The following is a 20,997-nucleotide window of genomic DNA, read 5'->3' on the forward strand; positions in this document are numbered from 1 at the left end:
TCAACGCTCAGCAACGCCCACTGGCTGTCGCCCAGCTCTAGAGCCTGAATCTGTATCCCTTTGGTCTCTCCCATCGGCTCGAGCGCAAGTGCCACCACCGTGGATGACGGTCGCCTTGCTCCCACGTGATCATTATCAAACAGTCGCTCCCTCCTCAGCTTCTCCAGGGAATAGTCCAGCTTCTGCAAAAGATCTTCAAGCTCAACCTCGAGCAGAGGCTTCGCCATCTCCAACACAAGGCTTCTCGCAAGCTTCCCCGACCACGGGCCTCCCTCACCAACTCCGTCGCAGAGCACGCACAGGTTCTTGTTGACGCAGAATGCATCGTCGTACGCCAGCTTATCTAGGTAGTCGGGATGAATCTCCTTCCCAGGCTTGCCCTTGAAGCACACGAAAACTTCGTTGTATATACACCTCTTGCAGTTCTCAGGGATTTGTAGCCTAGCCTTCTTGGTGGGATGGTTCAGAGCAGGTGCAGAAGCTGGTCTAGTCTGGTCTGGTTGGCGATGCCCCCGACGCTCCAAGTTCGCCAGCTCCTGCATTGCGGGAGGTCTACAGCTACCCGTCTCAACAGCGTTTTGGGGACCCAGTAAGGGCTCAGCTGAGAGGGGGACAAGCGCTCTTGCTCCAAACTCTTTTACCTTTTCCAGCTCCTGCTGCTTTGCGTGGATCGCTGCCTCAAATCTTTGCCTTTCCCCTCTCGCCAAAGACTCCAAGCGCTGCAATTCAGAATCTTTGCGCCTGACGGCATCTTCAAGTCCCTCAAGCTTTGTTCTTTCTGCCTTGAGTTCTGCTTCAAGGCTATCCAACAACGCTAAGGACTTGTTGCCAGCAGGCTCTGCCAATTGTTGTGCAGCCTGGGCAAAGGTACGCTGCTCCTTCTCGTTATCAAGACTCGCTTGCAACTTGCTCAAGCTCGCTTGCTGTGTTCTGTTTATCTCCTCAAGGGCCTGGCGTTTCTCCTCCTCCTCGCGTAGACTGCTCTCGTGGCTCTGCTTGATCTCTCTCAATGCCTGTTCGTGACTCTCGCTCAGGCTCTGCAGCGCTTGCTCAGCATCCTTCTGCTTCCTCTTCCCATTGGCAATCTGCTTGCGTAGATCGTCTAAGCTCGCTCGCTGTGTTCTGTTTATCTCCTCAAGGGCCTGGCGTTTCTCCTCCTCCTCGCGTAGACTGCTCTCGTGGCTCTGCTTGATCTCTCTCAATGCCTGTTCGTGACTCTCGCTCAGGCTCTGCAGCGCTTGCTCAGCATCCTTCTGCTTCCTCTTCCCATTGGCAATCTGCTTGCGTAGATCGTCTAAGCTCGCTCGCTGTGTTCTGTTTATCTCCTCAAGGGCCTGGCGTTTCTCCTCCTCCTCGCGTAGACTGCTCTCGTGGCTCTGCTTGATCTCTCTCAATGCCTGTTCGTGACTCTCGCTCAGGCTCTGCAGCGCTTGCTCAGCATCCTTCTGCTTCCTCTTCCCATTGGCAATCTGCTTGCGTAGATCGTCTAAGCTCGCTCGCTGTGTTCTGTTTATCTCCTCAAGGGCCTGGCGTTTCTCCTCCTCCTCGCGTAGACTGCTCTCGTGGCTCTGCTTGATCTCTCTCAATGCCTGTTCGTGACTCTCGCTCAGGCTCTGCAGCGCTTGCTCAGCATCCTTCTGCTTCTTTTGCATCTTTTGCATTTCTTTCTTGAGCATATCAATGTTTTTGTTGTCTTTAGCTTTGAGGTTGTTAATTTCCTGCTGATTTTCATGTAGGATTGCTTGGAATTTTGCGCATTGTTTCTCCATTTTGCTTTTTTGCTCTTTCAAATCTTCCTGGCCTTTTTGTCGGGATTCAGCCAGCTGTTCTTCAAGTCGATTGCTCTTGATTGCGAGATCCTTGACTTTACTTTTTTCGATTTCAAGATTTTCTTTGCTTTGTCGTAACTCTTCTTCTAGTGCGTCTTTCTCCCTTTCTGTATCGTTGTCCTCAATGTCAGAAATAACGATCACCGTCTTGTCATCCCCTTCTTCTATATGAGGCACTTCACCTCCCGGGAGGCGTAGCTGGTCAGAGCTGCGAGAATGACTTCTTCTTCTTTTTCTGCTGGACTGCATGCTGGGTTCTATGTTCTGTTGAAAACTTCGGTCAGGACGCAAGCGTGCTACAAAGGGGGATTTGATCAAAACAAGCATTTCGAGGAGAAATGATGAAAGATAACGAAGAGAGATGGATCAAGAATCCTCTTTACATCCAGACAAAACGATCATTACAGACGGGTAGGGGAATGGAGCAGTGCATATTTGAGCACAATGTTGCAAGGAACTGAAGGATGATCCTGAACGTACGAGGCAAGGAAAGGATTCGGGCGGGGGAGCGAGCAAAGGAGGGCAGAGAGGGAGATGCCGTAGAAGTGATGGAGGGATAGTTGTCAGGATACGAGAGGAACAGGGAGGCGGGGAGGGAGGAGGCGGGGAGGGAGGAGGCGGGGAGGAGGCGGGGAGGGCGATACCGTGTTAGCGCAATGCTGGAGTAGGTGGTGGATTAACTCAGTGTTGTGCGAGGTGTTTTATAGAGACTTCCCTAAGGGGGTGGTACACCTCAGGGTGGGGGTACAGATAAGGTAATTGAGGGGTAGGGTGATTGAAATATGGGGGTGGATTTACTCAAGTACCCCTTTTCAAAACGACACATCAACTGGCACTTTTGGGGGTAAGGGTAGGTTAACCACGAACGGGATCCACCACGGGTGAAATAGGGATTGCAAAAGGGGGTGGGAGGTCCTCGAGCTGCAAGTGGTGGGTACAAGAAGTGTCGAAGAGGGGTAGTGAAAAATTGGGGGTGATTACGGTAGTACAAAACTCTGCCCTGCAAAATTGCTGTATACCGAATTGAGGCGGACTTCTCTCTTGCTCTCAGTGAAAAGCTTCTCTCGGACGACGACTTTGTCCGCATTGCTCCGATCGCGTTGGATGTCAGTCACCGTCTCGTCCTCCCTCCGTCTCCCTCTGCTCTCCCATTGCTCCTCCTGCTTTTCCTGCTCTGTCCGCTCCTGCGCTCACATGCTGCAGGTGGTTCGGAGGACGGTGAGAGACTTGAAAGTGTCGAAGAGGATTGGAATCAACCTTAAAATGGAAGGAAACAGGCGAGTGGAGGAGGGGAGGATTGTGTTGCTGACTGGCGGGCTGAAGGTGCGGAGACGTCGGGATGAAGCATCTCTGCTCAGCGATGAAAGTTTTGATCCAAGTGAGCTCGTCTGTGACCTTGTTCGTCACTCACGTGAGCAGGAGGAGAAGGCCTTTGTCAAGGTCATTCGAGCGTACAAGAACGCGTGCAAGGTGCTGATGCCTCCGCTCCTCTCCTCTCCTCTCCTCTCCTCTCCTCTCCTCTCCTCTCCTCCCATTTCGCCTCAACTCATCTCACCTGTCCTGGCTTCTCCTCTTCCTCCTCTCTCCTCCCCTCCCCTCCCCTCCCCTCCCTTCCCGTCTTGTTTTTCTCTTCCATCCCTCTTTTGCTCTTGTGTCTCATCGCGGAAGCAGGATGAAGCCGCTCAAGCCATTTCGGACTTGGTCGTGGCGCACGTGCGCATGTGGAGAGTGATGGGGAGGAGAACCTGACTTGACTGCTAGCGAGACCTGAGGCGAGGGGAGCAAGTGCAAGAAATTCACTTGTAAGAAGAGGGAAGAGGAGGAGAGGATAGGGGAGGGCGTGGAGTGGTTTGGTGGGGAGGGGAGGAGGCAGAGATGAAGTAGTTTCAGGTCGGACAACTACATTTCTGCTGCTGGAGCTCGCTTCCTGCTGGTCGTCTCTCTCCCTCCTCTTCCGCCTGCTGCTGACCGACAGGCAGAGAGAGGAAGTGAAACAGCTCTACCCGCAGCCCATCGGGAGATACATGATGCCCTTGTATGCTGCTGCTGCTGCTGCTGCTGCTGCTGCTGCTGCTGCTGCTGGTAGGTGAGGGAGAGGCAGATAGAGAGGAGGGAGGGAGGAAGGAGGCTGAAGTTGCAGCAGAGTCGAGCGAGACGGGTGCTGCCCGGCGATCAGTCCATGCAAGAAGATGAACTGCGAGAGAAACAGCCCGATCCACCTGGTCTGGTTCGAGCCGAACGTGTGAACTTGACGGAGGAGAGCTAGAAGGGAGGAGGGGAGGAGGAGGAGAGGCCGCAGCCCATCACAGGATTGTCCCTCCTGGCGTCACAACCACCCGAGGCGAGGATGCGACCTCTCGATCAGATCGAACGCGATCAGCCATGGCCTGACCAAGCGATGCGTCAAGCTTGGAGACAAACACAGGGAGGAGGAGGACGAGGAGCAGGAGAGGAGGAGCACGTACAGACCTTGAGGGGGGAGAGCGACGTTCTCATGACGAGATTCAGCATGTCAGCCACAGCGTGGGCAGGGATGCGTTGGGAGGAGAAGAAGGAAGCTCCATGAGCGACCAGCAGCGAGTCACAGACCTTCTCCTCCAGCCACTGCGAGGACAGCAACGAGTTCTTCAACACCAGTAGCTTCCTTCTCGGACCCTCCTCCCCGCTCACCCCTGCCACTGCCGCCATGAGCGCAAGTAACGCAGGGCTCTGCATATAGCGGCTGCTTCCTCCTCCTCCTCCTCCCCCTCCCCCTTCCCCTGCCTCCTGCTGCCCTCGCCCCGCTCCTAACGAAGCGTTTGAATCCTCCTCGCATGCCAGACGGAGCAGCTGCATGATGACTTTGAGGTCGCCAAGATCCTCCTGCTCCTCCCTCCTGCTCCCGTCCTCCTTCAGCTCGAGCGGGAGGGAGGAGGTGATGAGGCATGCGAGCTGCAGGAGGGCGTGAAGGCGGCAGAACTCCTTGCGCTCGACCTCGCTCAGCATCTCCTCCAGCAGCCTTCGCTCCACCTCTGCGCCTGGTCAGAAAGGAGAAGCCCAGCTGCCTCTGACCTGCACGAGGAAGGCACGTGCGGAGAAGCGACGGGAGGACGCGATGCAGCACGCGAAGCTCGACGGGGCAGGAGGAGCGCGTCCTGAGAAGAAGGTCGTCGATGGCTCGCGGGGACCCGGCCATCGTCCTGGTCACGACGACCTGCAGCAAGAGCAGGAGGGAACAGGAGGAAGAGGAGGAGGAGGAGGAGGATCAGGAGCAGCACTGAGATTCAACTGAGAGTTACTGGAAGGAGGAGAAGTCGCAGTTTGACGTTGGGGCATTTAAAGGCTGACCATTAATTTCAACAGCTGAAGAGAATTCAAAGGGGACGGAGCAGGAGCAGGGAAGGATGAAGGAGGAATGAGAGGAGGAGGGAGGAATAAGAATGTTTTCATACTGACCAGCGATGGCGTCGACAAGCTTGAGGAGATCGTTATCCAACAAACCCTGAGAAGAAAATGAGGAATGTCAGCTCTTTCAGCCGTTCCCTAAGCACCTCTCCCTCCCTCCTCCTCTCCCTCACTCCTCTTCTCCCTCCCTCCTCCTCTCCCTCTCTCCTTCCTCTCGTTTCTTTCTCGCACTTATCCTCTCTCAGTCTCCGATCTCTTCATACCGCCATCATCAATCGCTGGACGATATTGCAGATGGTTCGGACGAGAGGAGCAGGAGACTCCAGCGAGCAGGCGACGGCAACAGCAGCTGCTCACACGTTAGAGAGGTTGTGGTTGTGGTGGTGGAGCAGGAAGAGGAGGAGAAGAAGGACGAGGTGGCGGTGATGGTGGCGGAGGGGGAGGTGGAGGAGAACCTTGCATGACATCTGAGAGGAGCTGCTTCCTGGTCGCTGCAGCAGGGTCAGCTCGCCTCCTTGCGGCTTGCTTGCGCTCACCTGATGGTAGAGGACCGAGGAGGATCAGACTCTCAGCGAGCGTCCAGGCCTGCGAGCACAGGCTGAGTCGTTCATCCACCTCCTCCTCCTTCATCACCAGTCGCTGCTGCTTCGAAGGGAATGCGAGTGTGTGCTGCGTGCGGACGCCCAGGGAGGAGGAGGAGGCGACGGAGCTGGGGCTGTCAGCAGCGGGAGAGGAGCGGGAGGGATCACCCGGCGAGTCCAGCTAGGCTCCAGCGGGCAGGAAGCAAGCAGAGGCGAGGAGGAAGATGACCAGCTGGAAGAATTGAGGTCATAGGAGGTCGTAGGAGGTCATAGGAAGGAGCTACCGATGAGAGGAAGGAGAGGCTGGAGAATGTTGCGGAGGGAGTCAGACGTCTTTCTCCTCCCCTCCAAGCAGATCCGAACAGCCACGTAGGCTGCTTGCCGCACACACGCCTGCTCCTGCTGTCACTTGCAGACCCCCCCCCTCCTCCTCCTCCTCCTCCTGCTCCTCCTGCTCCTCCTGCTCCTCCATTCGTGCTCACCTGCTCAGACAGGATCGCATCCTTCAAGACTTTGAGCAGCGTCGCAGCGTGACGAGCTTTGCAATCCTCAGATGATGGAGAAGAGAAAACAAAGATAGGTTCGAAGCACACAGAGAAAAGGAGAAGCTGCAATGAAGCCAAACAGTTGAGGGGGAGGAGAAGGATTGAGGAGGACAGGAGAGCGAGGGATCGAGGAGATTGCGAATGTTCTACCCGCAAGAACAGGACCCGCTGCTGCTGCTGCCGCTGCCATGCCTTGAACGATCCACGCGTGAGCGAGAGAGTCGCTTTCCGTCCAGCCGATGGCATAAGCGCGGAGGTAGACCTGGAGGAGCGTGAGGAGGAGACGCTGGCGCTGCTACTTGTGCTGCTCCTCACGTTCAGAACCCACTCGCTCGCTGCTGCCTCTTCCACCAACAGCAGCAGCTGACCCAGCAACCGCAAGGCCATGCGCCGAATGCGAAGGTAGCCTTGAAGAGCATGTGAGGTCAATGAAGAGAGAGAGGAGGGAAGGAGCAAGAAATAGGAGAAGGGAGGAGAGAGGCGAGAGGAGAGAGGAGGGGAGAGAAGAACAGGCGAAGAAAAGGCAAAAGAGGATTGAAAGCAGCAGGTGGACAAGGAGGGAAACGACGCTAGGGGTAGCAGTAGGCGACGCAGTGGGGGGGGGGGGGGGGGGGGGTAGAGGAGGCAGTAGGAGAGGAGAGGTAGTTCACCGCTTCCGAACACATCCTCATCACCAGCCAGGCAGTTGTAGAGAGGGAGGAAGAGAGACATTGCCTGCAACGAGTTGAGCCTCCTCCTCCTCCTCCTCCTTCTCCTCCTCAAACTAGTTGCAAACCTTCTGCTCGAGATCTTTTCTTGTCACCCCTTCATATCCACCCTTCTCCTGCTTTTCTGATCCCTCCTGTTCCTCGCCCTCTTCCTCCTCCTCTCTTCTTTCGCTTCTGAGTTCGTCCCCTGACTGCTCGTCAGACACAAGCACACCCTTCAGCGCTCACTTGCCCCAACTTTCCTCCTCCTCCTCCAGCGCGTACACTCGCTCCTCCTCCTTCCTTGCCCTCCTCGCGCTGAGGCCATTGCTTCCTGCCCAGCTGCCCCGCGAGACCTGCCCACGTGTAAGGGGAGTAGAGACCAGGCGAGTGGCCAACATGCTCCAAATAGCTGCGATGAAGCTTCCTCTGCTGCTCCAGCAGCTCCACCCCCCTTGAGGAAGAGAGCCAAGGTAGCGGCTCCCTGACAGAGCCGTCAAGAGCAAACAAACTTTTCGCCTTCTGCTTCCTGTTTGTCCCTCTAATCTTAACTTCGCTTCCTCCTGCCTGATCCCCTCCTCTTCTCTCTCTCTCTCTCTCTCTCTCTCTCTCTGTTCCCTTCGTGCACTTGCCTGCCGTCAGCTGAGCAGCCGAGCGGGTACCGCAGGAAGTGAAGAGGAAGGCTCTTTTGGAAGAGAATCTGCGAGGAAGCATGAGGAGCGAAAGGAGACTTGACGAAACAGACGTCCAACAGCAGGTGAAACATTCTCTCTTGCTCCTCAGCCCATTCAGCATCAAACTGCTCCTGCTCCTCCTGCTCCTCCTGCTCGTCCTGCTCGTCCTGCTCGTCCTGCTCCTCCCCTCCCGCAGAAGGAGGTTTGGGAATCTTGAGCGGGGAGATGAGGTTGGTGCGGAGGAGAAAAGGATCGAGAGCCATCACGACAGACTGCAGCAAAATCAGCGATGAGAGGGGGGAGGGAGCGGGGAACAGAGAGAGACGGAGATGGGATGATGAGGAGAGGAGAGGAGAGGAGAGGTGAGGTGAGGAGAGAAAAGGGGAGAGGAGAGGAGAGGAGAGGAGGGGAGGGGAGGGGAGAAGCACACCTTCCATACTGCCTCAAGATCTCTTTTGCTCTTCCACGTCATGTGTTCGCGGCTGCGGTTGGAGGGCAGCGAGCTGAAATGCTGTTTAGCTCCTCATATACAAGATGAAACTGCCCACCTGCCGTCCAGCTGACTCATCGAAAGGTTTGACAGGACGGCCTCCCTCAGCTGGACTGCTGCTCGACCCAGACAACCTCTGCCATGGGATCCCTTACGGATCCACCGGCCGCCAGCTGCTGGACAACAACAAGAATTATCACGCTGCTGCTGCTGCTGCTGCTGCTGCTGCTGCTGCTGCTGCTGCTGCTGCTGCTGCTGCTGCTGCTGCTGCTGCTGCTGCTGCTGCTGCTGCTGCTGCTGCTGCTGCTGCTGCTGCTGCTGCTGCTGCTGCTGCTGCTGCTGCTGCTGCTTCCCCTTTGTCTTCTTCACGCTTCTCCTCCTCCTCCTCCTCCTCCTCCTGTGTTCTCATACCGAAGATGCCGAGCATACTCTCCTTACTCGCGCATGCTGCGTCCTTTTCGTTCACCCTCCACGTCCCCTCCAGCAGAGTCAGCTCTCATCCCTTCCTGCTCCTCCTCCTAACCACCTGCAGCTCCTCCAACTTCCTGTCAGCTGACGCATCGAGCATGGCGATGCGTCGAAGGAGGTGAGGCAGCGTCTTTGCTATGCTGGCGCTCAATCCTGCAACGATGAACGTAAGGGTTGATGCAAGATCGAATTATACACGAGCAAGGAGATGGAGGGGGTGCGAGGGAGAGGAAGAGGAAGGATTAAGAGAAGAGGAATGGAAGAGGGAGGAGGGAGGAAGCTGAACCTTGTATGGACAAGGACGAGCGTCCAGGGCCTGGCACAGGAGCAGGAGCGACTTTGAGGCCTAGAAAGAAGATAAACGACAGGTGAGGACTCTCCTCCTCTCGTACAGGTGGAGCTAAGGTGAAGGATGGCGAGAGCGGAGGCAGCAGGGAGGGAGGAGGAGGAGAGGAGGAGAAGTTCAGCCTCGCAGTAGCGCATGAGCTTCGTCCTCGTCTCCTCCCTCCCATCACGAGCCATCGACGTTCCGTCGAGCTCGAGCAGGACAATCAGCGTCGCTCTCAGCCTGTCAAGCACCGGCTGCTGGGTCACAGCTGAACTTTGCCTCCTCCCTTGCATCCTCGTGCTGAGACCGAGCTGGAGTAATCTATCAAGTAGAGAGGCGAGGAGGCGGAGGTTGAGCGTCTTCGCTGCTCCTTCTTGGAGCAGACGATCGTGAACGAGGACACGGACAAGCTCGTCTCGCTCCCACATCAAGCTCCCTCCTCCTCCTGCTCCTCCTCCTGCTCCTCCTCCTGCAATCTCACAGCTCAACAGCATTTCGCTCGCCGCTCCGATTAGCCACAGCATGTGCTCTAGAGCATCTTCCTTGATCCGCTTCTCCTCCTCCTCCTCCTCTCCTGCAACGATCTTGTCGATCAACTTCACCAGCTCACCCTCAGCCCCTTCCACTTCTTGCTTGCTCTGCTCTCCCCACGACATCATCGACTCTGCTAGCAGCACCGAGCCTTCCCGGTGCAGGAACGAGTCGCGCGCTGCTGCCTCCTGCCCCTCAGCTGCCGACAGGAGGCCGACGAGGGAGGACGACAGCGAGCTCCTCGTGCTCGGCTCCCCTGCCGGCCCCTCCCCGCTGCTCGCCTCCAGCAGATCTGTGATCAGTCGACACAGGTGCTTGCATCGCTTGCTGCTGATTGGCATGAAGTAGCACACCCTCTTCTTCGCCTCTCTTTTCTCACCCTCTTTCTCCTCTTCCTCCTCCTCCTTGTCCAGCAGACCGTAACTTCGCTTCTCCAGCTTGGCTCGCAGGCCCCTGAGCTTCATGCTCGCTGTTCCTCGCAGCTCCAAGCAGGTCGCATCCGGCGCCATGTACCGCTGGAAGACGGCTCGCACTACTTCCTCTGACACCGCGAGCTGCCCCAGCACCGTGAGGTCTCGGCTCTTCTCCCCGAGCCCCCTCCACATCCCCTTCCCTCTCCTCTCCTCCTTCCTCCACCTCGCCTTCAGCTCCAGGAGGATCCCAGCTGAGCAGCCGTCGCAGAGGTTCACGTGCGCCCACACGCGAGCAGCGAGCGGGTGAGTCGGAAGGCGCAGAAGGAAGCGAGTCCTCTCCCTGTCGATGCTCGTCGCCAGCTCTTTGCCCAGCTGAGATGTCATGCGGCTCGCCAAGATCGCGCAGCCAGAGGTGAGGAGGAGAAACTTCTTGACGACGCGACTCCAGGAGTCCGAGGAGAGACGAGGAAGAGCGGGGGGAGGCAGTGAAAGGAGGAGGCAAACAAGAGAGGAGGAGAAGACGAAGCTTGCAGGAACCTTGTCGGAGAGGAGGAGGGGAAGAGTGTTGGAGAGGAAGGAAGAGAACAGCGGCTGCGAGGCTTATGAGCGAAGAGAGGAGACGATCAAGCCTGACGTACCCGCACACACGCAGCGACAACCTCGAGCACATCGATGCTGAGACCGTTGAGATGCCTCTGAAGAAGACTTGAGGAAGGAAGAAGAAGCCGAGGACAGGGCAGAGCAAGAAAGGAAAAGAGAGGAGGAAAGGAGAAGAGAGGAGGAGGAGGGGAGGGGAGAAGGGAAGAAAAGGAGTAGAAGGAGGAGCAAGTGCATGTGAGGACAGCAGCAGGCAGCACCTGGAGCAGCACGTAGAGGACGTCATATCGATCCCTGAGGAATTTCTGCGACTCGACCATCGGGCAGAGGAGGGAAAAGAGCGTCTGGATGCCGTACAGGAGACATTCCTCCACCTCCCTGCCTTCTTCCCCTGCACCTCCATGCAGCAGCAGCAGCAGCTGATGGACGCCCTCCAGCAGCTGCTTCACAGCTCTCGCCACCTCCTCCAAGCAGCTCTTCCCCATCTCCTCCGCATGTAACGAACTCAAGAGCCGCAACCAACTGCCAGCCCCTCTCACACTCCTGCACAAGCTCTCCTCCTCCTTCTCCTCAGCTTCCTCCTTCGCCTTTCTTTCTCCTCCTGTCCGAAGCTCAACTGCTTCCACGGCCCATCGGCAGAGCTCCTTCGCCGCCAGCTCTCCTACCCGGCAGAGGGCGACGAGTCTGCGGGCAGCCTCCACCTCCTGGACTGGTCGCCACTGCCTGCTGAGGAGGAAGGGCACCGCCACACTCTGAATGCGCTCCAGCAGCGCCCTCCTGCTCACTTCCGGCAGGCTGACCTGCAGCTCCATGACCACTCCCTCCAACGTCTCAAGGGACTGCTGAACATGCTCCCCTGCTGCTCCTCCTCCTCCTCCTGCTTGCCCAGAGCCCTCGCCCAGAGATCCCATCACGACGTCGAGCAGGGACTTGAGGAAGGAAACCTGTACTGACATCTCTCGCGCTTCGTGCTGACGCTGAGCGGCGAGGAGGCGAACGGAGAAGCGAAAGAGAAGGAGGAGGTTGACATGCCCGCCCGGTAGCCGACGAGCCTCGAAGAAGAGGCTGAGGCTCTGCTGGAGGGAGACGAGGGGCTCTGAGCCAGCCGAGAGGTCGAGGAGGACGGAAGAGCCGAGGATGTGGAAGTAGAAGGAGAAGAGCCGAGGGGAGGAAGGAAGGAGCGAGGGCATCTTGAGCTTCGAGATGAGATCTGTACAAGCGTCAGGAAGAGGGGAAGCAGACAAAGGAGGATGCGAGGAAGGATCTTTGAGGAGGAAGAGAGGAGGAGGAGATGGAGGCGGAGAAAAGTAGAGGAGGAGAGGAGAAAAGGAGCGACTTGCCAGCGAGATAGCGCTCGAAGCCGACGAGAGCACGAAAGTTCCAGCCAGAGGAGATGAGGGAGGAGAGGAGGGCAGCTGCCTCCTCCTGCTCCTCGTCTCCCTGTATGTCGCTCGTCCTCATCATGGCATCCTCTGCCATAACCTTGACGGAGCTTCTGATGCCCTCTAGCAGAGCCCCAGGATACTCGCGGGAGGAGGAGAGTGAGAGGACGAGGTGACGGAGCAGCCGCAGGTAGGAGGAGGAGAAGCGTGGCCTGCTGGTCTTGAGGAACGTGCAGACGTCTTGCATGAAGAGCCTGCCGGTCGACTCGTCGCTCGCAGAGAGCACGAGGAGGAGGGCGTCAAGGAAGGATCCTTCGAGGTGAGAGAAGGAGAAGGCTTCCTCCCCCCTCCCGCTGCCTCCTCTGCTCTGCTCGTCGTGGTACGTCAACACCTGCGCGTCCTCCTTCTTGGCCTGCTGCATCTTGGCGAACAGCTCTCCATACCAGCCGGAGAGCGTCGGGGAGACAGCTGGGGCCTCGCAGAGGCGGAAGAGATTCATGAGCATGCGAAGATGATCAATCGCCTGATGAAAATTCAAACAACCTCGAGAGAGAAGCGAAGAAGAGACGAGAGGAGGCGAGGGGAGGAGGCGAGGGGAGGAGGCGAAGGGAGGAGGCGAGGGGAGGAGGCGAAGGGAGGAAAGAAGGACGGAGGCCGAGGTTCACAAGAGGACCTGCATCCAGAAGCTCTCGCCCAGGCCTCGTACGTGCTGCTTGGCAGGCAGCGAGAGGAGGCGGAAAAACTCACCGTGGAAGGAGAAGTCAGCGCAGAGGGGCGAGGAAGTCACCTTGTCCTGCAGGAACGGCAAGAGGCCGCATGTATGCACACTTGCAACCATCCTCAAGCTTGACACGGAGCTGCTCGCCTCCTCCTCCTCCCCACAGGGCTTCACGAGATGCTCACAGACCTTGCGGAAGGTGCTGACCATGGTGAGGAGAAGCTTGCGATCAGAGGAGGAGACGATGAGGTCGGCGAGGAGGCGCAGGACGTGACCTCCATTGCGACTGAGGACCCTCATCTTCATTCCTCGCGCCTGGAGCATGCGGTCCAGGATCACCTGCTCCTCGCACGTGCCCGCCAAGCTGCCTCCCCAGGCAGGCATTGCCCGGTCGCCGTAGAAGGAGGAGGCTTGCTGAAGGAAGAGGAGGAGGGAGCTCTGAGCTGCCGTGATGACCTTGCTCGACGAGTGCCGCAAGCTTGCGAGAATGAAGTCAAGCGCCGCCTGCTGCAGCTGCAGGGCTGCCTTGCCACCTTTCCTTGCCGCCATCATCCCGATGCCAGCCCAGTCGACAGAGGAGAGGAGGGAGAGCATGCTGACCGTGACCCCCCAGTAGTTGTCGGGGAGAGAATGAGGGCGAACTTGGAAGAAGAAGACGAGAATTCTGAGAGACAGGAACGAGAAGCTCGGATACAAGCTCGTGACCAGCAGTATTTCCCCCATCCCCTCGATCGCGTTCTTCTTGACGCTCTGAATGCTCTCACCGCTCATCTCTTCCAACCTCAATATCAGCCTGATCTCTAGATCGAGTGATGACTGCAAACGACTGTTCAACATAAATCTTCCTTCCTCGCATTCCCCCTCTTCCTCTTCCTCTTCCTCTTCCTCTTCCTCCTCCTTCTTTCCGTCCCCAATCCCCCCCTGCTCGTCTTTGCTTGAGCTCTTGTGCCGGAGCTTGGAGCAGACCAAGGAGGAGATCAGCGTCGCTGCTTCACTGCGAATCGTGGGGTCGTTGTCGACATCAGCACATTGCAGGGCGAAGTCAACGAGGGCTCGACCGTGTCCTCGTGCCTCCTCCTCCTCCTCCTCCCCGAGGGCCCAGCACCTCACGGATCGCGCAAGGCATCTGAGAGCAGCTGCCTTGTGCGCTGTCTTGGCCTCCTTGGCCTGAGCAACGAGGAGGAGTCGCGCCATGCTTACAGCAAGCAGCTTCTCCTCTTCGTGCGCGTCAGTCGTTGGCCAAGCTCGCTCGAGCAGCTTCTCCAGGAGCGTCAGAGCTGCCGAGCAGATGCGGGAGTCTTGAATGGAGGGATGAGAAAACCTGCGAGGAGGTGAGGGCGGGAGGGCGGGAGAGAGCGAGGGAACCTGAGGGAGAGGAGGGATAAGCTCGACCGGAAGCGAGCAAGGGTGCTGCTCGGCAGCGGCGCATCGAGCAAGCGGGTGATGCCGATCAAGCTTCCTAGCAACGCCTCCTCCCCGCACTCTGCGACTTGGTGAGATTCAGACGCCTCTGAGCCTCCTGCTCACCTGCCACGGACTCGCAGACAGCTGAGCTCAGGTAGCCTTCCGGGTCCTCGTCCACGTGCAGGAAGTGCAGCAGCCACTCGATCACTCGGTCCGACAGGATCTCGTCCACATGCCGCATGCTGCCCTCCCCGCCCGACTTGTCGTCCACGTACGACAAGAAGTTGCGATGAGCCGAGCAGATGCTGCACAAGGAGGAGGCGATGCTGCGGGCCCGCGCGTCAGAGCCTGAGAGCAGCTTTGGCAGGAGCTGATTCTGAATGGACAGGAGGGTCTGACACTTGAAGTAGCGCCCCAAGGCTGGCAGCACCCTCCTCAGCGCACTGTCTAGCGCCGCATGTACCTCATCTTCCTCCTCTCCTGCCAGCGTCTCAAGCACAAGGGCCAGTCGCTGGTTCACAAACGACAGGGCTGACGCGTGCTTGATGTGGGAGGGCAAGAGGACTGAGAGCCAGTGGAGGGCAAGGCAGCGAGAGCGAGGAAAGCGAAGACGAAACGCCTTGAGGAAGACGTCGAGAAGGCGCGGGCGACTGGAGCTTGGAACGGCCCTGACCACACGGAGCAAAACGTCTTCAGCGTGCAACTTCACTGAGACATCCACTGCCCCTTGGGCAAGCAGAAGGTAGTTGATGGTTGTCGCAAGCAGGCGATCGAAGTGACTTTCATGTCGAGGAGGGAGACTGAGCAGCTGCGTTGCAACCTGCTCGCAATGTGCCAACTTGCTCTTCCAATCCACCTCCGTTCGCAGAGAGGAGAGAGATTCTGCTAGCTCGTCTAGAGCAGCATCCTCCATGTCGCTGGTCAACGATCAGACTGGCGTCGATCTGAAAGCAGAAGGTCAGGAGATCATCAGCAGAAGCCGGAGGAACACAGAAGGAAGGAGGTGGACGAGTGAGTCCAGCTCCGAGTTAGGGAGATCACTGGAAGAGGGAGGGGAGCGGGGACTGGGGAGGGATGTGATAGAAAATAAGAGAGGAGAGCAGTGAGAAGAGAAGAGTGGGATCAGGTCAGGTAGCGAGAGGGGAAGGACGACGAGGGGAAGGGGGGGGGGGAGGGGAGGGGAGGGGAGGGGATCGCCATACCGGATCGCCATTTTATTCTTACGACAAGACCGGGTCCGCCTCAGACCATTTCTACAGCTTCGTGTGCGGGCAGGAGGAGGATGTGAGAGTGCGATGAAGAGAAGCAGCGCAGGCGCAGACGCGAGAGAGAGAGAGAGAGAGAGAGAGAGAGAGACAGACAGACAGACAGACAGACAGACAGACAGACAGACAGACAGACAGACAGACAGACAGACAGACAGACAGACAGACAGACAGACAGACAGACAGACAGACAGACAGACAGACAGACAGACAGACAGACAGACAGACAGACAGACAGACAGACAGACAGACAGACAGACAGACAGACAGACAGACAGACAGACAGACAGACAGACAGACAGACAGACAGACAGACAGACAGACAGACAGACAGACAGACAGACAGACAGACAGACAGACAGACAGACAGACAGACAGACAGAGACAGACAGAGAGAGAGAGAGAGAGAGAGAGGCAGCGAGGCAGAGAGACAGAGACAGAGATAGAGACAGGGACTGAGGGTTAACAAGTTGAGTTCTTTGCAAGGCAAATCAAAATCCAAAAAAGTACAAGGGAAGAGCAGAGCTTCACTGCTCTACACGACTGGGTGACTGGTGACGGCACTTTCAAGTTTGAAAACTTGTGATCTCAATCTCTGGCTGGATATTCTCAAAGTACTTGTAGGTATTCAATCTGGTTTTTGGCATCTTCTCATCCCAGTCATCAGGTAGCAGGGCCAACTTGTGCTGGATCTGTGAATTCACTCAAAAAAAGAAGATGAAAATCATACCCAGAATACCTCGTTGAGTTGTTGTCTTAGTTCATCATGTCTTTGAATCATGCTGTTCAGGAAGACTGAAATGAGGGTGTGAGATATGGTCAGGAAAAGAAAAAGCTCATACTTTCACTGCTGCGCGAAAGGGAAACACCACGAACTCTAGCGAGGACCTTCTCACATTCACTGATTTCTTGCTTAATCAGTAAGTATTTTTCTTCCAGATGCTTCTTCTCTCGTTCATCAGCTTGCTTTGATTTGACATCAAACACACGGCTGTTAACAACACGCAATTCGCTCTCAGGCACTATCGACCTCTCCGAGATCTGCCTGCCGACCTTCACCGGTTGCATGCACCCGTTGTCGCACATGCTAACCTCTGCGCCCATGGTTGAATGTAAGGGTTTGCCAACTTCCCAGAGATTCCTTTCTACTTGAAGGTCTGCAATAAGAATAGTGGATGTTTACGAGCAAAAAGTTGGATATACTAAACAAGGTGTTCAAGACGCGAATGACATCAACTGAACGACGAGTATGCCACTGCGATCAGATGATGACACTGACGAGAAACCGATGACGTGGGGAGGGTAAGGAAGTGGAGGAGGAGGAGGAGGAGGAGGAGGAGGAGGAGGAGGAGGATGAACAGCGTGAAGAGAGTGAGGGCTCAAGGGAAAGGGACCCCCTACCCCTCGGTGAAGTTACACCAGCCCACCCCTCATCTCGCAAATGTTTGCCTGCTACACCCTACCTTTTCACTGGATTATCACCCCTTCCACTACATGACGACCCCGTGGTTCACCAAGAGGGTTGAAAAGTTGGCATTGAACAGGGGGTGGATGAAAATACCCAAATGTAAAATTAAGAACCCCCCACCCCCAATCGCGCTGACGGACTATCCACCCCTCCTTGTACTTCACGATAAAATCTACTATAGAGGGGGTGGGGTGAGCGGCGGGAAGGTGGGTGGTAGCCGTGGCCACTCTACGTTCAGTTAACTTTACGAGGTCACGTGTCAAAAGTCATCCAGTCACTGACCAACAAGGATACCTAGGAGGCAGCGAAAACCTCTACACGAGGAATACAGCAAAGACATTGACTGTGAACAGTATACCGGACCCACCTGGTATCTGATCATAGTCTGTCTCTCCTTCAACTCGTTTAAATGATCTCGTATTGACACATGGACTAGTGTACAAGCGCTACTTGAAGCTACCAGGAATCCTCCAGTCCTTCACCACTATGTGATGGGGACTCGATCGAGCAGCAGCGATCGCTTCGTTGATTCTTCGCTCTCGATTGGCTTTCACGGTCAGGGAGGCCTTGGGGTGTGTCAGATGTGTGAGCGTCCGTGAGCGACGCCAGCGCCTTCCGCTCGTCAGACACGCCAACAACAATGGCGTCTCACCGCAGTCGCTTGGTCGAGCATCAACAGCGCGTCTCCTCGAAGCGCTAAGATCTTAATCTGTAGCTGAAAGTCGGAGTTGTCCTCTACCACGCACTCGCTCGCCTTCTGCAGGAGGTCGATGGCCTGCATCCAGACAGAATTCTCAGAAGCAGACTTTGAGAACTTGGAAACATATACCCCATCGGGCCCTTGAAACGTTAAAAAAAAAAACACAAAAAAGTGCATTTTTTGAGTTGTCTTAGTTAACTTCATCCAATCGATGATTGAAAATAAGACTCAGACAATGTACTGAGAGGAAAAACATCCAGCAGCGTCTGGGATATACACAAAATCAAAAGCTATAAAGGAGGAGACTTGGATTGATATATAACAAACATTTCATATGGAAGCAAAATGATCCGAACAAGTCCAAGGCAAGTGCTTTCATCTCCAAGCACCTGGAGTATCGTGATTCAGCATTCAAAGTTGGAGCTTCAAAATCTTTACAAATCAGGCATCCAGGCATTCCAAGACGAGGGAAGCATACAAGAGGACACCGTTGTACCATCCTCTACCCCCTGAAATTTTCGAGTCCAAGCTTCTTCGCAAAATCTTTCGCAAAAGCTTGCACGCGCAGCCGCCGCCGAGACGTGCTTGCAAGACTGAGCACGAAGGATTTGACTGCCATTTCAAAGTGCGGCTGCTGCCTCACCGCTCGCTTCACTGTCGGCTTCACTCCTGATGCCGCCATGAGCTTGAGTTTGCAAACGTTGGAAGCTTGCAGGGGGCAATCGGGCTGCTTGGGTACATCTGGCGTTCTTGAAGATCGCAATCAAGGACAGGGGCTTCTTCTGATTTGGTTTGTGCCACAAAGGAATGGGCCTGGAAATCTTCGAAAATCATTGGAAGGTTCCAGGCAGGGAGATTCTCCGCGCTCGCGAGTCGCTGATTAAAGGGCTCCATCGCTTGAGCTTGCTTGCACCAATATCCTCATGGTCGAGCAGCAAAAGGGCTCAGTGGAATCAAGAGGGATACGACTATTCAAGTGCCGAATAGCTTGATGAACAAAGGCGAGGGCAAGGACAAGGATAAGGATAAGAAACAGATCAATGGCAAGGGCAAGGGGGATGAAAGGGGTGGGGTTGGTACACAGGCGGACGTCGTCTCCGTTCACCATGGACTTGTTTAGGGTCAGTAGATTAGAAGCGCAGATCTGCCTTTCGTCTTCTCCATGTCTCTTGTCTGAGGTGGATGCTTTTACTATGGAATATTTTGCGTGTGCTGCTAAGTAGCTTTCCTGAATTACGAAGATTCTGTCTGCACCTTTACTCAAAGTTGAGTTAAAAATCAGTACGAGGACAATCAGGAGAGTCGAGGAGGCTTGCACAGGTTTTCAACTGTTGAGGCTTCACACGCCTCAGGACATACAAGACATACTGCAAGACATAGATCAAAATGATGAATGCTCGACGCGGCATAAGCAAGGTCGGATAGCTGTGTCAGCTGCATGACGACTTATAGTACTTTCGGAGGACATCAAGAGGAAGCCCCATCGAGAAGTTCACGGTCATCCACAACCAGGTGGAGTGTGTAGACATTTTCCCTATCCACGACCGTATCAATCTCAGCGACATGGGTTGCATGCTGTACGAAGATGCCATGGACGAGCTCTCGTCCAACCCCACGGTTGACATGTCCAGCGGGGCAACAAGAAACCAGAACCATTGGTTCTACCAGGAGGAACCTGTGATGAACCACTACCTCAAGAAGATGTATGAGCAGCTGAGCGTGAGCCATGCCCAGATCATGATCGACAGAAGCCTGATCTCGTGCTGGATCGCCAAAAAGCACCCCGACATCCATTATAAGATGCCCAGCGATGCCAGGCTCCTCTACCCCAGCGCCACCTACCATCACTCTACCCTCCCGGACATAGGCACCTCATCCAGAAGGACTGGAAGTCCAACCTCATCATCAACATCATATGCAACAGCATCCCCTGCCTGAAGCGAAACCGCGTCGCCTTGCTGCCGGAGAAGAGCTTCGTCCATCCCTACGCATCCGTGCTGGTCAACATACTGCACTGGCGGCTCCTCGGCCTCTACCCCAACACGGCCAAGAGGCCCTCCTTCAAGCAGAGGGTGAGGTGCGCGAGTGAGCTGAGGCAGGTGATGACCAGCCCGCTCTCCAGCCGGGCCAGGTTCCTCTACTCCAACCTGAATCTCCTTAAGCTTGCCATGATGGATTATGTATGGTATGCATGCAATCACTTCCTTGTCACCGAGAGCGATGTCATCTACAATGTCCAGGGGATGCAGACATTCTTTGACATATGCCCCAACGTGGCGGACGCCTTCAGGCAGGAGACATTACAAAAAGAGGGATGGACATGGGAGAGGCTGGATGAGGTCGCGTCGATGCGCGTGGATCGGTGTGTGAGGACCTGCAAGTTCAGGTCGGGCAGGAACGCGCCCTCCAAGGACAACGTGATCGTGAAGTGGAAGAGGATCAACGAGGATATGGACCACCGAGATGCAAGGTCTACCCCCTGCCCTGCAACCTCACGGCGATGCAGTGCTCGGTGCTGCTAAGAGAAGAGTACCCTAGTTTTTCACATCAAGTATACTGTCAGTTACCTTTTGACCCGAAATGCACAATTCTTTCACAACTCCACTTGAAGCAATAGATCAAAATGTTCATGCTGTTGCAACGCTGGTGCCCCTCATGGAGGGAAAGGAACACTCTTCAACACCAGAGGACATACGCATGAAGAACAGAATTTGAACAAGGCATTTCTGACTATTCGTTCAAACCGCATCAGTCATCATGGCATCAATGGTGCATTCAAAAAGACAAGTCGTTCTGACCGTTTCTGCACCGTGGAGGCCGAGACCCAACAATCCTACAGCGGCAAGAATGAGAAATCGCTTGTTCGATCGTGTATTCGATCGAGGCTCACATGACTGAATTCAACTCCCCCGTGTTCGAACTTCAGCAATGTTCCATCATTTACCAGACTCACCTTCGACTGGAACCCCCAACGTAATTACGTTGATCACTATTCGAAGACCCCAACGTAAACCTCGAGTGGAACCCCCAACGTAGACGAGAATGATAAGTTTCGAGGAAAGAAGCCACGACGTGACTTACATCAAGTAGGGGTGGCTCTTCGAATAGTCAAAGGAAAGTCAAGTATAGTATTCAGTCTTTTCCCATTTCATCCTTGCAGTGAGGTCACTCATAATCTGTACAGTCGTATCGACATGCAGTGAAGCGACAGAGGATAGCTGAGGACGACCTCGGAGGAACGAGCCCTGAGAAGAAGCAGAAAAAGGAGGCAGGATCCATGAGGATGATGGAGTCGGGAAAGTCAGGAAGGAGCCATAGAAGGAGATCATCTGCCCGCTCCGCTCCTATTTCCTTTCTCCTCCCTTCCCGTCTCGCTACTTCCCGCCCCTTCCACTTCCCCGTCCCCGTCCTCTTTCTCGTTCTCTTTCCCTTTCCCTTTCCCTCTCCCCCCTCTCTTTCTTGTTTCTGATCATGTAATTGCATATCCACGTTTTCATTTCAACAAACAAGTGAAACTTCCTCGCTAAGGACGAG

The 20,997-nt window shown here is 55.6% G+C and overlaps 6 protein-coding genes across 6 annotated transcripts; 2 read left to right on the top strand and 4 right to left on the bottom strand.

The window, feature by feature from the left end:
• Nucleotides 1–463: 463 nt before the first annotated feature.
• GUITHDRAFT_133288 (hypothetical protein) lies at nucleotides 464–2,078 on the bottom strand (the record flags this gene model as incomplete). Its single annotated transcript, XM_005839788.1, has 2 exons — nucleotides 464–601; nucleotides 642–2,078. The coding sequence occupies 2 exons, from the start codon at nucleotides 2,076–2,078 to the stop codon at nucleotides 464–466; spliced, it is 1,575 nt and encodes a 524-aa protein (XP_005839845.1).
• A 1,090-nt stretch (nucleotides 2,079–3,168) lies between these two features.
• GUITHDRAFT_101319 (hypothetical protein) lies at nucleotides 3,169–4,075 on the top strand (the record flags this gene model as incomplete). Its single annotated transcript, XM_005839789.1, has 6 exons — nucleotides 3,169–3,207; nucleotides 3,249–3,299; nucleotides 3,501–3,542; nucleotides 3,591–3,631; nucleotides 3,805–3,915; nucleotides 3,973–4,075. 6 exons carry the CDS (start codon nucleotides 3,169–3,171, stop codon nucleotides 4,073–4,075), a joined length of 387 nt encoding a protein of 128 aa, XP_005839846.1.
• A 57-nt stretch (nucleotides 4,076–4,132) lies between these two features.
• GUITHDRAFT_133289 (hypothetical protein) lies at nucleotides 4,133–14,943 on the bottom strand (the record flags this gene model as incomplete). Its single annotated transcript, XM_005839790.1, has 28 exons — nucleotides 4,133–4,237; nucleotides 4,299–4,846; nucleotides 4,881–5,022; nucleotides 5,108–5,151; nucleotides 5,265–5,310; nucleotides 5,477–5,562; nucleotides 5,750–5,798; nucleotides 5,829–5,975; nucleotides 6,277–6,332; nucleotides 6,490–6,601; nucleotides 6,655–6,746; nucleotides 6,990–7,053; nucleotides 7,115–7,237; nucleotides 7,275–7,509; nucleotides 7,688–7,971; nucleotides 8,130–8,202; nucleotides 8,248–8,305; nucleotides 8,601–8,667; nucleotides 8,716–8,810; nucleotides 8,996–10,520; nucleotides 10,568–10,624; nucleotides 10,787–11,736; nucleotides 11,900–12,431; nucleotides 12,582–12,701; nucleotides 12,816–12,941; nucleotides 12,966–13,947; nucleotides 13,992–14,109; nucleotides 14,154–14,943. 28 exons carry the CDS (start codon nucleotides 14,941–14,943, stop codon nucleotides 4,133–4,135), a joined length of 7,626 nt encoding a protein of 2,541 aa, XP_005839847.1.
• Nucleotides 14,944–15,861: 918 nt separating this feature from the next.
• Nucleotides 15,862–16,399, bottom strand: GUITHDRAFT_101322 (hypothetical protein; the record flags this gene model as incomplete). Its single annotated transcript, XM_005839791.1, has 3 exons — nucleotides 15,862–15,987; nucleotides 16,035–16,090; nucleotides 16,138–16,399. The coding sequence occupies 3 exons, from the start codon at nucleotides 16,397–16,399 to the stop codon at nucleotides 15,862–15,864; spliced, it is 444 nt and encodes a 147-aa protein (XP_005839848.1).
• Nucleotides 16,400–17,209: 810 nt separating this feature from the next.
• Nucleotides 17,210–17,544, bottom strand: GUITHDRAFT_101323 (hypothetical protein; the record flags this gene model as incomplete). Its single annotated transcript, XM_005839792.1, has 2 exons — nucleotides 17,210–17,329; nucleotides 17,416–17,544. 2 exons carry the CDS (start codon nucleotides 17,542–17,544, stop codon nucleotides 17,210–17,212), a joined length of 249 nt encoding a protein of 82 aa, XP_005839849.1.
• A 1,482-nt stretch (nucleotides 17,545–19,026) lies between these two features.
• Nucleotides 19,027–19,985, top strand: GUITHDRAFT_133290 (hypothetical protein; the record flags this gene model as incomplete). Its single annotated transcript, XM_005839793.1, has 2 exons — nucleotides 19,027–19,182; nucleotides 19,281–19,985. 2 exons carry the CDS (start codon nucleotides 19,027–19,029, stop codon nucleotides 19,983–19,985), a joined length of 861 nt encoding a protein of 286 aa, XP_005839850.1.
• Between the last annotated feature and the right edge of the window lie 1,012 nt (nucleotides 19,986–20,997).

This window comes from Guillardia theta (genome assembly GCF_000315625.1).
Source record: "Guillardia theta CCMP2712 unplaced genomic scaffold GUITHscaffold_7, whole genome shotgun sequence".
In the NCBI taxonomy this organism is placed as follows: Eukaryota; class Cryptophyceae; order Pyrenomonadales; family Geminigeraceae; genus Guillardia; species Guillardia theta.